Raw genomic sequence first — 16,932 nt, forward strand, 5'->3', positions numbered from 1 at the left:
CCCTGGGGTCTCTCCGGGCATTTCCTTTATGATCCTCAGATTTGGAGCGTGTTCAGACGGTCCTGTTTTCGGTCGGTGTACATGGTGACGTTCACACACATAACACAGGTACCGATTCCAGCCATTGTGCATGTGAATGTTTTTACAGACAGTCGGCGCAGCACAGTTCACATTGTGCATTATTGTGCAGGGGATGTGTATTGCAGTAATGGGGGGATCGGGAGACCCCCGGCGCACAGCTACTTACGGCACGAGGAACTCCTGCACGTTGCTGACGATCTGCTTCCCGACCATAATAATGAAGAGCTGCTGAGCGAGTTCTATCAGACATCCGCCGGGACCGCACTGCACGAGACAAGGACAGCGGGTTACAGGGCGACCCCGCCGACCGCACCGTCACCAGACTGCAGTGCAGGGGCTTGGCCACAGACTGGGGGGCGCTGTCTGCACGAGACAAGGACAGCAGGTTACAGGGCAACCCCGCCGACCGCACCGTCACCAGACTGCAGTGCAGGGGCTCGGCCACAGACAAGGGGGGCGCTGTCTGCACGACACTAGGACAGCGGGTTACAGGGCGACCGCACCGTCACCAGACTGCAGTGCAGGGGCTCGGCCACAGACTGGGGGGGCGCTGTCTGCACGACACTAGGACAGCAGGTTACAGGGCGACCGCACCGTCACCAGACTGCAGTGCAGGGGCTCGGCCACAGACAGGGGGGGCGCTGTCTGCACATGGAGCCGGCCCTCAGCTCCACATATTCTGGGGAATGTACTAGATACGAGCGGCGGCTCCGGCTCTACTCACATCCTCGTTCCTCATGCCCATCAGTTTTCCGTACTCTCCGGGATATCCCACAAATCTGAAAGACACAGATCACAGATAACGTCTCCACGTGTCACACGATACAGCTGAGACCACGTGCGCTCATCACATACGGGGGTCCCGGGCTGTAGGGCCATGCTTTACTGCAGTGCTGTGAAGCCTCCATCCAGCTAATTCCCAGAATCCTGTGTGTGGAGGACTCTGGCATCACCCCCCCGGGCCACCCCCCCAGAGGATATCATCCCCTCCAGGCCGCCCCCCCAGGGAATATCACCCCCCGGGCCGCCCCCCCCAGAGGATATCATCCCCTCCAGGCCGCCCCCTCAGAGGATATCACCCCCCGGGCCGCCCCCCACAGAGGATATCATCCCCCGGGCCGCCCCCTCAGAGGATATCACCCCCCGGGCCGCCCCCCCAGAGTATATCACCCCCTTGGGCAGCCCTCCCAGAGGATATCTCCCCCTTGGGCCGCCCCCTCAGAGGATATCACCCCCTTGGGCCGCCCCCCCAGAGGATATCACCCCCCGGGCCGCCCCCCCAGAGTATATCACCCCCTTGGGCCGCCCTCCCAGAGGATATCTCCCCCTTGGGCAGCCCTCCCAGAGGATATCTCCCCCTTGGGCAGCCCTCCCAGAGGATATCACCCCCTTGGGCCGCCCCCACAGAGGATATCATCCCCCGGGCCGCCCCCCCAGAGGATATCACCCCCCGGGCCGCCCCCCCAGAGTATATCACCCCCTTGGGCCGCCCTCCCAGAGGATATCTCCCCCTTGGATAGCCCTCCCAGAGGATATCTCCCCCTTGGGCAGCCCTCCCAGAGGATATCACCCCCTTGGGCCGCCACCTCAGAGGATATCACCCCCCCGGGCCGCCCCCACAGAGGATATCATCCCCTGGGCCGCCCCCTCAGAGGATATCACCCCCGGGCCGCCCCCACAGAGGATATCATCCCTCCTAGGCCCCCCCCAGAGGATATTATCCCCCCTAGGCCGCCCCAATAGAGGATATCATCCCTCCTAGGCCCCCCCCCAGAGGATATCATCCCCCCTAGGCCCCCCCAGGGGATAGGGGATATCATCTCCTCTTCATCCATCTCACCTGCCTTTGAAGAAAGCCACGTAGAACGGGGACGAGTAGAAATTCACAAACTGGAAGATGAAAACCTTGAAGGTGAAAGCGTCTTCATGTAAGGACTGCGTGCGATGCATCTCTGCGGAGGACAGACACGCGTCACCAGAAGGACCCGTGCCAGGGCTGTGCAGCCGGAGTCAGTATACAATGCACCGACTCCTAAATCTATAATAATTGGGTCCAGCGGTCAGTGCAGGATGGGCTGAATATGTTTTCATAGGAATTTGGGAAAGTTATGAAATGTCCTATAAATGTCTGTTCTATTCCTGATCTAAGGCCACATTCACACACAGCGTTTTTGCTGCGTTTTTTGAGGATACGTTTTTCCGCTGCAAAAGCAGATCAGCTTTTTATAAAACCGCATCACCTGGAAGGTTTCTGAGCTCATAAATAATGATTTCAATAGCAAAAGCAGATTAGAAAACACCACAAACTGCTCATTCTCTGTGAGGATCCGTTCTTGAGCCCAAAAACGGATCCCCACAAAACAATGCTTCAAACATGATAAGTACAATTAAACTGACGAATGAGTAATGAGCAACAGCTAGAAGAACATTTAGGATTCAGTATGTGTGAGATGGAGCCACAGTGATTGGAAAAGTGAGGAAATTGGTTATTGCCGCCAGAACCCCTAAAATTTATTCCATCTTGAAGAGACGTGCTGGGAAAGGGGCAATTGTTGATAAAGCCACTCGGTGAGGCAGCACTTATTTAATGACTGAGCGATTGCTTGAACTAAAATAATTTCTTATAGATATGGTGAACCCTCAGGTAACCTTAAATGAAGGTCATTGGACACAGGTGGCTGAATTGAAGGAATTGCTTAATCACCCATTTACCGTGACTAACAAATTACAAGCTGAGGATTTAACTCCTGGCATTTTCATAAGGGAGTGGAAGAACTTGCTATTTTGCCTGTCCCAAAGAGGAGGTTTAATCGCAGATGGCATTTCTGCTTCAATGAAATGGAGAGAGACACAGCTATCGGAAAATAAAATTCTTCTGGCAGCTGTTTATGTGGACCCAAGTCATCGTATACTGCTTGATGATCAACAGCTTACTAACGGAAAAGAAGCTGTGACTGAGGTAGCAGTTAGGATGAGCGGCTAAAGGAATGCCGGGCGCAAGAGGACTTGGGGCCTGACAGTGCTACTGCTGCCGTATCTTCATCCTCATCAGGTGAGGAGTCTAACTGTGGCAAGTATTTAGATGACATGGAGCAGGCAAAGCGTTGCCACAAGGAAAAAGATGTCACTCCGTCTCCTATAGCAGCAGATTGGCAAGATGTCACTGCGTTTCCTATACCAGCAGATTGGCCAGATGTCACTACGTCTCCTATAGCAGCAGATTGTCCAGATGTCACTCCGTCCCCTATAGCAGCAGATTGTCCAGATGTCACTGCGTCTCCTATAGCAGCAGATTGGCCAGATGTCACTGCGTCTCCTATACCAGCAGATTGGCCAGATGTCACTGCGTCTCCTACAGCAGCAGATTGGCCAGATGTCACTGAGTCTCCTATAGCATAAGATTGTCCAGATGTCACTGCGTCTCCTATAGCAGCAGATTGTCCAGATGTCACTGAGTCCCCTATAGCAGCAGATTGTCCAGATGTCACTGCGTCTCCTATAGCAGCAGATTGGCCAGATGTCACTGCGTCTCCTATACCAGCAGATTGGCCAGATGTCACTGCGTCTCCTATAGCAGCAGATTGGCCAGATGTCACTGAGTCTCCTATAGCAGCAGATTGTCCAGATGTCACTCCGTCTCCTATAGCAGCAGATTGGCCAGATGTCACTGCGTCTCCTATAGCAGCAGATTGTCCAGATGTCACTGCGTCTCCTATAGCAGCAGATTGACCAGATGTCACTGCGTCTCCTATAGCAGCAGATTGTCCAGATGTCACTGCGTCTCCTATAGCAGCAGATTGGCCAGATGTCACTGCGTCTCCTATAGCAGCAGATTGCCCAGATGTCACTCCGTCTCCTATAGCAGCAGATTGGCCAGATGTCACTGCGTCTCCTATAGCAGCAGATTGGCCAGATGTCACTGCGTCTCCTATAGCGGCAGATTGGCCAGATGTCACTGCGTCTCCTATAGCGGCAGATTGACCAGATGTTACTGCGTCTCCTATAGCAGCAGATTGCCCAGATGTCACTCCGTCTCCTATAGCGGCAGATTGGCCAGATGTTACTGTGTCTCCTATAGCAGCAGATTGACCAAATGTCACTGCGTCTCCTATAGCAGCAGATCGCCCAGATGTCACTGCGTCTCCTATAGCAGCAGATTGCCCAGATGTCACTCCGTCTCCTATAGCAGCATATTGGGCAGATGTCACTGCGTCTCCTATAGCAGCAGATTGGCCAGATGTCACTGCGTCTCCTATAGCAGCAGATTGGCCAGATGTCACTGTGTCTCCTATAGCGGCAGATTGGCCAGATGTCACTGCGTCTCCTATAGCGGCAGATTGGCCAGATGTCACTGCGTCTCCTATAGCGGCAGATTGGCCAGATGTCACTGCGTCTCCTATAGCAGCAGATTGTCCAGATGTCACTGCGTCTCCTATAGCAGCAGATTGGCCAGATGTCACTGCGTCTCCTATAGCAGCAGATTGGCCACATGTCACTGCGTCTCCTATAGCGGCAGATTGTCCAGATGTCACTGCGTCTCCTATAGCGGCAGATTGGCCAGATGTCACTGCGTCTCCTATAGCAGCAGATTGGCCAGACGTCACTGCGTCTCCTATAGCAGCAGATTGGCCAGATGTCACTGCGTCTCCTATAGCAGCAGATTGCCCAGATGTCACTGCGTCTCCTATAGCAGCAGATTGGCCAGATGTCACTGCGTCTCCTATAGCAGCAGATTGGCCAGATGTCACTCCGTCTCCTATAGCAGCAGATTGGCCAGATGTCACTGCGTCTCCTATAGCAGCAGATTGGCCAGATGTCACTGCGTCTCCTATAGCAGCAGATTGGCCAGATGTCACTCCGTCTCCTATAGCGGCAGATTGTCCAGATGTCACTGCGTCTCCTATAGCAGCAGATTGGCCAGATGTCACTCCGTCTCCTATAGCAGCAGATTGGCCAGATGTCACTGCGTCTCCTATAGCAGCAGATTGACTAGATGTCACTGCGTCTCCTATAGCAACAGATTGGCCAGATGTCACTGTGTCTCCTATAGCAGCAGATTGGCCAGATGTCACTGCGTCTCCTATAGCAGCAGATTGACCAGATGTCACTGCGTCTCCTATAGCAGCAGATTGGCCAGATGTCACTGCGTCTCCTATAGCAGCAGATTGGCCAGATGTCACTGCGTCTCCTATAGCAGCAGATTGGCCAGATGTCACTGCGTCTCCTATAGCAGCAGATTGGCCAGATGTCACTGCGTCTCCTATAGCAGCAGATTGGCCAGATGTCACTCCGTCTCCTATAGCAGCAGATTGGCCAGATGTCACTGTGTCTCCTATAGCAGCAGAATGGCCAGATGTCACTGCGTCTCCTATAGCGGTAGATTGAGCAGATGTCACTGCGTCTCCTATAGCGGCAGATTGGCCAGATGTCACTGCGTCTCCTATAGCGGCAGATTGGCCAGATGTCACTGCGTCTCCTATAGCGGCAGATTGGCCAGATGTCACTGCGTCTCCTATAGCAGCAGATTGGCCAGATGTCACTGCGTCTCCTATAGCAGCAGATTGGCCAGATGTCACTCTGTCTCCTATAGCAGCAGATTGTCCAGATGTCACTGCGTCTCCTATAGCAGCAGATTGGCCAGATGTCACTCCGTCTCCTATAGCGGCAGATTGGCCAGATGTCACTGCGTCTCCTATAGCGGCAGATTGACCAGATGTCACTGCGTCTCCTATAGCGGCAGATTGGCCAGATGTCACTGCGTCTCCTATAGCGGCAGATTGGCCAGATGTCACTGCGTCTCCTATAGCGGCAGATTGGCCAGATGTCACTGCGTCTCCTATAGCAGCAGATTGGCCAGATGTCACTGCGTCTCCTATAGCAGCAGATTGGCCAGATGTCACTCCGTCTCCTATAGCAGCAGATTGGCCAGATGTCACTGTGTCTCCTATAGCGGCAGATTGGCCAGAAGTCACTGCGTCTCCTATAGCGGCAGATTGACCAGATGTCACTGCGTCTCCTATAGCAGCAGATTGGCCAGATGTCACTGCGTCTCCTATAGCAGCAGATTGGCCAGATGTCACTGCGTCTCCTATAGCGGCAGATTGGCCAGATGTCACTGCGTCTCCTATAGCGGCAGATTGGCCAGATGTCACTGCGTCTCCTATAGCAGCAGATTGGCCAGATGTCACTGCGTCTCCTATAGCAGCAGATTGGCCAGATGTCACTGCGTCTCCTATAACGGCAGATTGGCCAGATGTCACTCCGTCTCCTATAGCAGCAGATTGGCCAGATGTCACTGCGTCTCCTATAGCAGCAGATTGGCCAGATGTCACTCCGTCTCCTATAGCGGCAGATTGGCCAGATGTCACTGCGCCTCCTATAGCAGCAGATTGGCCAGATGTCACTGCGTCTCCTATAGCAGCAGATTGGCCAGATGTCACTGCGTCTCCTATAGCAGCAGATTGGCCAGAAGTCACTGCGCCTCCTATAGCAGCAGATTGGCCAGATGTCACTGCGTCTCCTATAGCGGCAGATTGGCCAGATGTCACTGCGCCTCCTATAGCAGCAGATTGGCCAGATGTCACTGCGTCTCCTATAGCAGCAGATTGGCCAGATGTCACTGCGTCTCCTATAGCGGCAGATTGGCCAGATGTCACTGCGTCTCCTATAGCAGCAGATTGGCCAGATGTCACTGCGTCTGCTATAGCAGCAGATTGGCCAGATGTCACTGCGTCTCCTATAGCAGCAGATTGCCCAGATGTCACTGCGTCTCCTATAGCAGCAGATTGGCCAGATGTCACTGCGTCTCCTATAGCAGCAGATTGGCCAGATGTCACTGCGTCTGCTATAGCAGCAGATTGGCCAGATGTCACTGCGTCTCCTATAGCGTCAGATTGCCCAGATGTCACTGCGTCTCCTATAGCAGCAGATTGGCCAGATGTCACTGCGTCTCCTATAGCAGCAGATTGGCCAGATGTCACTGCGTCTGCTATAGCAGCAGATTGGCCAGATGTCACTGCGTCTCCTATAGCAGCAGATTGGCCCGATGTCACTCCGTCTCCTATAGCGGCAGATTGGCCAGATGTCACTGCGTCTCCTATAGCAGCAGATTGGCCAGATGTCACTGCGTCTCCTATAGCAGCAGATTGGCCAGATGTCACTGCGTCTCCTATAGCAGCAGATTGGCCAGATGTCACTGCGTCTGCTATAGCGGCAGATTGGCCAGATGTCACTGCGTCTCCTATAGCGGCAGATTGTCCAGATGTCACTGCGTCTCCTATAGCAGCAGATTGGCCAGATGTCACTCCGTCTCCTATAGCAGCAGATTGTCCAGATGTCACTGCGTCTCCTATAGCAGCAGATTGGCCAGATGTCACTGCGTCTCCTATAGCAGCAGATTGGCCAGATGTCACTGCGTCTCCTATAGCAGCAGATTGGCCAGATGTCACTGCGTCTCCTATAGCAGCAGATTGGCCAGATGTCACTGCGTCTCCTATAGCAGCAGATTGGCCAGATGTCACTGCGTCTCCTATAGCAGCAGATTGGCCAGATGTCACTGCGTCTGCTATAGCAGCAGATTGGCCAGATGTCACTGCGTCTCCTATAGCAGCAGATTGGCCAGATGTCACTGCGTCTCCTATAGCAGCAGATTGGCCAGATGTCACTGCATCTCCTATAGCGGCAGATTGGCCAGATGTCACTGCGTCTCCTATAGCAGCAGATTGGCCAGATGTCACTGCGTCTGCTATAGCAGCAGATTGGCCAGATGTCACTGCGTCTGCTATAGCAACAGATTGGCCAGATGTCACTGCGTCTCCTATAGCAGCAGATTGGCCAGATGTCACTGCGTCTGCTATAGCAGCAGATTGGCCAGATGTCACTGCGTCTCCTATAGCAGCAGATTGGCCAGATGTCACTGCTTCTCCTATAGCGGCAGATTGGCCAGATGTCACTGCGTCTCCTATAGCAGCAGATTGGCCAGATGTCACTGCGTCTCCTATAGCAGCAGATTGGCCAGATGTCACTGCGTCTGCTATAGCAGCAGATTGGCCAGATGTCACTGCGTCTCCTATAGCGGCAGATTGGCCAGATGTCACTGCGTCTCCTATAGCAGCAGATTGGCCAGATGTCACTGCGTCTGCTATAGCAGCAGATTGGCCAGATGTCACTGCGTCTGCTATAGCAGCAGATTGGCCAGATGTCACTGCGTCTCCTATAGCAGCAGATTGGCCAGATGTCACTGCGTCTCCTATAGCGGCAGATTGGCCAGATGTCACTGCGTCTCCTATAGCAGCAGATTGGCCAGAAGTCACTGCGTCTCCTATAGCAGCAGATTGGCCAGATGTCACTGCGTCTCCTATAGCAGCAGATTGGCCAGATGTCACTCCGTCTCCTATAGCAGCAGATTGGCCAGATGTCACTCCGTCTCCTAGAGCAGCAGATTGGCCAGATGTCACTGCGTCTCCTATAGCAGCAGATTGGCCAGATGTCACTGCGTCTCCTATGGCAGCAGATTGGCCAGATGTCACTGCTTCTCCTATAGCAGCAGATTGGCCAGATGTCACTGCGTCTCCTATAGCAGCAGATTGACCAGATGTCACTCCGTCTCCTATAGCAGCAGATTGGCCAGATGTCACTCCGTCTCCTAGAGCAGCAGATTGGCCAGATGTCACTGCGTCTCCTATAGCAGCAGATTGGCCAGATGTCACTGCTTCTCCTATAGCAGCAGATTGGCCAGATGTCACTCCGTCTCCTATAGCAGCAGATTGGCCAGATGTCACTGCGTCTCCTATAGCAGCAGATTGGCCAGATGTCACTGCGTCTGCTATAGCGGCAGATTGGCCAGATGTCACTGCGTCTCCTATAGCAGCAGATTGGCCAGATGTCACTGCGCCTCCTATAACAGCAGATTGGCCAGATGTCACTGCGTCTCCTATAGCAGCAGATTGGCCAGATGTCACTCCGTCTCCTATAGCAGCAGATTGTCCAGATGTCACTGCGTCTCCTATAGCAGCAGATTGGCCAGATGTCACTGCGCCTCCTATAGCAGCAGATTGGCCAGATGTCACTGCGTCTCCTATAGCAGCAGATTGGCCAGATGTCACTCCGTCTCCTATAGCAGCAGATTGTCCAGATGTCACTGCGTCTCCTATAGCAGCAGATTGTCCAGATGTCACTGCGTCTCCTATAGCAGCAGATTGGCCAGATGTCACTGCGTCTCCTATAGCAGCAGATTGGCCAGATGTCACTGCGCCTCCTATAGCAGCAGATTGGCCAGATGTCACTGCGTCTCCTATAGCGGCAGATTGGCCAGATGTCACTGCTTCTCCTATAGCGGCAGATTGGCCAGATGTCACTGCGTCTCCTATAGCAGCAGATTGGCCAGATGTCACTCCGTCTCCTATAGCAGCAGATTGGCCAGATGTCACTGCGTCTCCTATAGCAGCAGATTGGCCAGATGTCACTGCGTCTCCTATAGCAGCAGATTGGCCAGATGTCACTCCGTCTCCTATAGCAGCAGATTGGCCAGATGTCACTGCGTCTCCTATAGCAGCAGATTGGCCAGATGTCACTGCGTCTCCTATAGCAGCAGATTGGCCAGATGTCACTGCGTCTCCTATAGCAGCAGATTGACCAGATGTCACTGCGTCTCCTATAGCAGCAGATTGGCCAGATGTCACTGCTTCTCCTATAGCAGCAGATTGCCCAGATGTCACTGCGTCTCCTATAGCAGCAGATTGACCAGATGTCACTCCGTCTCCTATAGCAGCAGATTGGCCAGATGTCACTGCGTCTCCTATAGCAGCAGATTGGCCAGATGTCACTGCGTCTCCTATAGCAGCAGATTGGCCAGATGTCACTGCGTCTCCTATAGCGGCAGATTGGCCAGATGTCACTGCGTCTCCTATGGCAGCAGATTGGCCAGATGTCACTGAGTCTCCTATAGCAGCAGATTGGCCAGATGTCACTGCGTCTCCTATAGCAGCAGATTGGCCAGATGTCACTGAGTCTCCTATAGCAGCAGATTGGCCAGATGTCACTGCGTCTCCTATAGCGGCAGATTGGCCAGATGTCACTGCGTCTCCTATGGCAGCAGATTGCCCAGATGTCACTGCGTCTCCTATAGCAGCAGATTGGCCAGATGTCACTGCGTCTCCTATAGCGGCAGATTGGCCAGATGTCACTGCTTCTCCTATAGCAGCAGATTGAGCAGATTTCAGCAAAATTTTTCACTTGCTCTCAAATAAATAGAAAAATTCAACCGTTCATCAAAACTGAGTGTGCACGAGGCCATTCCTTTATACCCGGAGATTGTTAGATGTTCCCATGTGGTTACGGTTTTCCTCCAGCCCCAGTCACTGTAGAGAGGTCGTTCTCCAGCCTTAACATTATTAGGTCAGATTCGAGGTCATCTGCGGAGAACGATCTGATGGAGGCAATTCTATCTCTTACAACTAATTCATACACTGTGCAAATGGTATTTACTAGGTTTTTGTTGACAACTGTTTTTCTGCCACTTACATAGTGTAGTACATAGTGTTATATATAATCTATATTGCATCTTGTATTACATATTTACAATTTTTTCTGTTCTATCTAAATATCTTGATTATTGTATCATAAAAATGATGAAATGTCTGATCTTCACATTGTACAATACATTTTCACTTATATATAAGCATTATACAGTCAGGGCCAGAAATATTTGGACAGTGACACAAGTTTTGTTATTTTAGCTGTTTACAAAAACATACAAACTAAAGCTCCAGAAGCTCCAGAAGCCGCGACCAGGGGAAACTATGTGCAACTGGGTAAGGAATTGGCTAAAAGATAGGAAACAAAGAGTAGTCATAAATGGAACATTCTCTAAATGGGCCATAGTCAGCAGTGGGGGCCGCAGGCATCTGTACTGGGAGCAGTGGGGGCCGCAGGGATCTGTACTGGGGGCAGTGGGGGCCGCAGGGATCTGTACTGGGAGCAGTGGGGACCGCAGGGATCTGTACTGGGAGCAGTGGGGACCGCAGGGATCTGTACTGGGAGCAGTGGGGACCGCAGGGATCTGTACTGGGAACAGTGGGGTGCCGCAGGGATCTGTACTGGGAGCAGTGGGGACCGCAGGGATCTGTACTGGGAGCAGTGGGGACCGCAGGGATCTGTACTGGGAGCAGTGGGGACCGCAGGGATCTGTGCTGGGAGCAGTGGGGGCCGCAGGGATCTGTACTGGGAGCAGTGGGGGCCGCAGGGATCTGTACTGGGAGCAGTGGGGACCGCAGGCATCTGTACTGGGAGCAGTGGGGACCGCAGGGATCTGTACTGGGAGCAGTGGGGGCCGCAGGGGTCTGTACTGGGAGCAGTGGGGACTGCAGGGATCTGTACTGGGAGCAGTGGGGGCCGCAGGGATCTGTACTGGGAGCAGTGGGGGCCGCAGGGATCTGTGCTGGGAGCAGTGGGGACCGCAGGCATCTGTACTGGGAGCAGTGGGGACCGCAGGGATCTGTACTGGGAGCAGTGGGGACCGCAGGGATCTGTACTGGGAGCAGTGGGGTGCCGCAGGGATCTGTACTGGGAGCAGTGGGGGCCGCAGGGATCTGTACTGGGAGCAGTGGGGGCCGCAGGGATCTGTACTGGGAGCAGTGGGGGGCCGCAGGGATCTGTACTGGGAGCAGTGGGGGCCGCAGGGATCTGTACTGGGAGCAGTGGGGGCCGCAGGGATCTGTACTGGGAGCAGTGGGGGGCCGCAGGGATCTGTACTGGGAGCAGTGGGGGCCCGCAGGGATCTGTACTGGGAGCAGTGGGGACCGCAGGGATCTGTACTGGGAGCAATGGGGGCCGCAGGGATCTGTACTGGGAGCAGTGGGGACCGCAGGGATCTGTACTGGGAGCAGTGGGGACTGCAGGGATCTGTACTGGGAGCAGTGGGGGCTGCAGGGATCTGTACTGGGAGCAGTGGGGACCGCAGGGATCTGTACTGGGAGCAGTGGGGGCCGCAGGGATCTGTACTGGGAGCAGTGGGGGCCGCAGGGATCTGTACTGGGAGCAGTGGGGGCCGCAGGGATCTGTACTGGGAGCAGTGGGGACCGCAGGGATCTGTACTGGGAGCAGTGGGGACTGCAGGGATCTGTACTGGGAGCAGTGGGGACCGCAGGGATCTGTACTGGGAGCAGTGGGGACCGCAGGGATCTGTACTGGGAGCAGTGGGGACCGCAGGGATCTGTACTGGGAGCAGTGGGGGCCGCAGGGATCTGTACTGGGAGCAGTGGGGGCCGCAGGGATCTGTACTGGGAACAGTGGGGACCGCAGGGATCTGTACTGGGAGCAGTGGGGACCGCAGGGATCTGTACTGGGAACAGTGGGGACCGCAGGGATCTGTACTGGGAGCAGTGGGGACCGCAGGGATCTGTACTGGGGGCAGTGGGGGCCGCAGGGATCTGTACTGGGAGCAGTGGGGACCGCAGGGATCTGTACTGGGAGCAGTGGGGGCCGCAGGGATCTGTACTGGGAGCAGTGGGGGCCGCAGGGATCTGTACTGGGAGCAGTGGGGACCGCAGGGATCTGTACTGGGAGCAGTGGGGGCCGCAGGGATCTGTACTGGGAGCAGTGGGGACCGCAGGGATCTGTACTGGGAGCAGTGGGGGCCGCAGGGATCTGTACTGGGAGCAGTGGGGACCGCAGGGATCTGTACTGGGAGCAGTGGGGACCGCAGGGATCTGTACTGGGAGCAGTGGGGGCCGCAGGGATCTGTACTGGGAGCAGTGGGGACCGCAGGGATCTGTACTGGGAGCAGTGGGGACTGCAGGGATCTGTACTGGGAGCAGTGGGGACCGCAGGGATCTGTACTGGGAGCAGTGGGGGCCGCAGGGATCTGTACTGGGAGCAGTGGGGACCGCAGGGATCTGTACTGGGAGCAGTGGGGGCTGCAGGGATCTGTACTGGGATCACTGGGGACCACAGGGATCTGTACTGGGAGCAGTGGGGACCGCAGGGATCTGTACTTGGAGCAGTGGGGAGCGCACAGATCTGTACTGGGAGCAGTGGGGAGCGCAGGGATCTGTACTGGGGGCAGTGGGGGCTGCAGGGATCTGTACTGGGAGCAGTGGGGACCGCAGGGATCTGTACTGGGAGCAGTGGGGGCCGCAGGGATCTGTACTGGGAGCAGTGGGGACCGCAGGGATCTGTACTGGGAGCAGTGGGGACCGCAGGGATCTGTACTGGGAGCAGTGGGGACCGCAGGGATCTGTACTGGGAGCAGTGGGGACTGCAGGGATCTGTACTGGGAGCAGTGGGACCGCAGGGATCTGTACTGGGAGCAGTGGGGACCGCAGGGATCTGTACTGGGAGCAGTGGGGGCCGCAGGGATCTGTACTGGGAGCAGTGGGGACCGCAGGGATCTGTACTGGGAGCAGTGGGGGCTGCAGGGATCTGTACTGGGAGCAGTGGGGACCGCAGGGATCTGTACTGGGAGCAGTGGGGGCCGCAGGGATCTGTACTGGGAGCAGTGGGGACCGCAGGGATCTGTACTGGGAGCAGTGGGGACCGCAGGGATCTGTACTGAGAGCAGTGGGGGCCGCAGGGATCTGTACTGGGAGCAGTGGGGACCGCAGGAATCTGTACTGGGAACAGTGGGGTGCCGCAGGGATCTGTACTGGGAGAAGTGGGGACCGCAGGGATCTGTACTGGGAGCAGTGGGGGCCGCAGGGATCTGTACTGGGAGCAGTGGGGACCGCAGGGATCTGTACTGGGAGCAGTGGGGGCTGCAGGGATCTGTACTGGGAGCAGTGGGGACCGCAGGGATCTGTACTGGGAGCAGTGGGGGCCGCAGGGATCTGTACTGGGAGCAGTGGGTTGCTGCAGGGATCTGTACTGGGAGCAGTGGGGGCCGCAGGGATCTGTACTGGGAGCAGTGGGGGCCGCAGGGATCTGTACTGGGAGCAGTGGGGACCGCAGGGATCTGTACTGGGAGCAGTGGGGACCGCAGGGATCTGTACTGGGAGCAGTGGGGGCCGCAGGGATCTGTACTGGGAGCAGTGGGGGCCGCAGGGATCTGTACTGGGAGCAGTGGGGGCCGCAGGGATCTGTACTGGGAGCAGTGGGGACCGCAGAAATCTGTACTGGGGGCAGTGGGGGCCGCAGGGATCTGTACTGGGAGCAGTGGGGACTGCAGGGATCTGTACTGGGAGCAGTGGGGACCGCAGGGATCTGTACTGGGAGCAGTGGGGACCGCAGGGGTCTGTACTGGGAGCAGTGGGGGCCGCAGGGATCTGTACTGGGAGCAGTGGGGGCCGCAGGGATCTGTACTGGGAGCAGTGGGGACCGCAGGGATCTGTACTGGGAGCAGTGGGGACCGCAGGGATCTGTACTGGGAGCAGTGGGGACCGCAGGGATCTGTACTGGGAGCAGTGGGGACTGCAGGGATCTGTACTGGGAGCAGTGGGGACCGCAGGGATCTGTACTGGGAGCAGTGGGGACCGCAGGGATCTGTACTGGGAGCAGTGGGGGCCGCAGGGATCTGTACTGGGAGCAGTGGGGGCCGCAGGGATCTGTACTGGGAGCAGTGGGGACCGCAGGGATCTGTACTGGGAGCAGTGGGGACTGCAGGGATCTGTACTGGGAGCAGTGGGGACCGCAGGGATCTGTACTGGGAGCAGTGGGGACCGCAGGGATCTGTACTGGGAGCAGTGGGGGCCGCAGGGATCTGTACTGGGAGCAGTGGGGACCGCAGGGATCTGTACTGGGAGCAGTGGGGACCGCAGGGATCTGTACTGGGAGCAGTGGGGACCGCAGGGATCTGTACTGGGAGCAGTGGGGACTGCAGGGATCTGTACTGGAAGCAGTGGGGACCGCAGGGATCTGTACTGGGAGCAGTGGGGACCGCAGGGATCTGTACTGGGAGCAGTGGGGGCCGCAGGGATCTGTACTGGGAGCAGTGGGGACCGCAGGGATCTGTACTGGGAGCAGTGGGGGCTGCAGGGATCTGTACTGGGAGCAGTGGGGACCGCAGGGATCTGTACTGGGAGCAGTGGGGGCCGCAGGGATCTGTACTGGGAGCAGTGGGGACCGCAGGGATCTGTACTGGGAGCAGTGGGGACCGCAGGGATCTGTACTGAGAGCAGTGGGGGCCGCAGGGATCTGTACTGGGAGCAGTGGGGACCGCAGGAATCTGTACTGGGAACAGTGGGGTGCCGCAGGGATCTGTACTGGGAGCAGTGGGGACCGCAGGGATCTCTACTGGGAGCAGTGGGGACCGCAGGGATCTGTACTGGGAGCAGTGGGGGCCGCAGGGATCTGTACTGGGAGCAGTGGGGACCGCAGGGATCTGTACTGGGAGCAGTGGGGGCTGCAGGGATCTGTACTGGGAGCAGTGGGGACCGCAGGGATCTGTACTGGGAGCAGTGGGGGCCGCAGGGATCTGTACTGGGAGCAGTGGGTTGCTGCAGGGATCTGTACTGGGAGCAGTGGGGGCCGCAGGGATCTGTACTGGGAGCAGTGGGGGCCGCAGGGATCTGTACTGGGAGCAGTGGGGACCGCAGGAATCTGTACTGGGAACAGTGGGGTGCCGCAGGGATCTGTACTGGGAGCAGTGGGGACCGCAGGGATCTGTACTGGGAGCAGTGGGGACCGCAGGGATCTGTACTGGGAGCAGTGGGGGCCGCAGGGATCTGTACTGGGAGCAGTGGGGACCGCAGGGATCTGTACTGGGAGCAGTGGGGACCGCAGGGATCTGTACTGGGAACAGTGGGGTGCCGCAGGGATCTGTACTGGGAGCAGTGGGGGCCGCAGGGATCTGTACTGGGAGCAGTGGGGACCGCAGGGATCTGTACTGGGAGCAGTGGGGGCCGCAGGGATCTGTACTGGGAGCAGTGGTCTGCCGCAGGGATCTGTACTTGGAGCAGTGGGGGCCGCAGTGATCTGTACTGGGAGCAGTGGGGACCGCAGGGATCTGTACTGGGAGCAGTGGGGGCTGCAGGGATCTGTACTGGGAGCAGTGGGGGCTGCAGGGATCTGTACTGGGAGCAGTGGGGGCTGCAGGGATCTGTACTGGGAGCAGTGGGGGCTGCAGGGATCTGTACTGGGAGCAGTGGGGGCCACAGGGATCTGTACTTGGAGCAGTGGGGGCCGCAGTGATCTGTACTGGGAGCAGTGGGGACCGCAGGGATCTGTACTGGGAGCAGTGGGGGCTGCAGGGATCTGTACTGGGAGCAGTGGGGGCCGCAGGGATCTGTACTGGGAGCAGTGGGGACCGCAGGGATCTGTACTGGGAGCAGTGGGGGCCGCAGGGGTCTGTACTGGGAACAGTGGGGTGCCGCAGGGATCTGTACTGGGAGCAGTGGGGACCGCAGGGATCTGTACTGGGAGCAGTGGGGGCTGCAGGGATCTGTACTGGGAGCAGTGGGGGCTGCAGGGATCTGTACTGGGAGCAGTGGGGGCCGCAGGGATCTGTACTGGGAGCAGTGGGGACCGCAGGGATCTGTACTGGGAGCAGTGGGGGCCGCAGGGATCTGTACTGGGAGCAGTGGGGGCCACAGGGATCTGTACTTGGAGCAGTGGGGGCCGCAGTGATCTGTACTGGGAGCAGTGGGGACCGCAGGGATCTGTACTGGGAGCAGTGGGGGCTGCAGGGATCTGTACTGGGAGCAGTGGGGGCTGCAGGGATCTGTACTGGGAGCAGTGGGGGCTGCAGGGATCTGTGCTAGGACCGATTCTTTTTACTCTCTTTATTAATGACCTTGTGGATGGGATTGATAGTAAAGTGTCAGTCTTTGCTGATGACACCAAACTATGTAGGATATTAAAAACTAACCTTGATAGTACAATATTACAGAAAGATCTGGATAAGATGTCAGAATGGGCAGA

General features: G+C 56.6%; 1 protein-coding gene across 3 annotated transcripts in view; it reads right to left on the reverse strand.

Moving 5' to 3' along the window:
* Positions 1-16,932, reverse strand: part of ANO7 (anoctamin 7) — a 154,736-nt gene that overhangs the window by 53,630 nt on the left and 84,174 nt on the right. For all 3 annotated transcript variants that reach the window (XM_075327885.1, XM_075327886.1, XM_075327884.1), the window contains exons 16-18: positions 1,922-2,033; positions 806-860; positions 248-345 (exon numbers count right to left, since the gene is read on the reverse strand). In XM_075327885.1, the coding sequence (XP_075184000.1) occupies positions 248-345; positions 806-860; positions 1,922-2,033 (265 nt within the window). The remainder of the gene's footprint in view (positions 1-247; positions 346-805; positions 861-1,921; positions 2,034-16,932) is intronic.

This window comes from Anomaloglossus baeobatrachus, chromosome 11 (assembly GCF_048569485.1).
Source record: "Anomaloglossus baeobatrachus isolate aAnoBae1 chromosome 11, aAnoBae1.hap1, whole genome shotgun sequence".
NCBI classification, from domain to species: Eukaryota; Metazoa; Chordata; class Amphibia; order Anura; family Aromobatidae; genus Anomaloglossus; species Anomaloglossus baeobatrachus.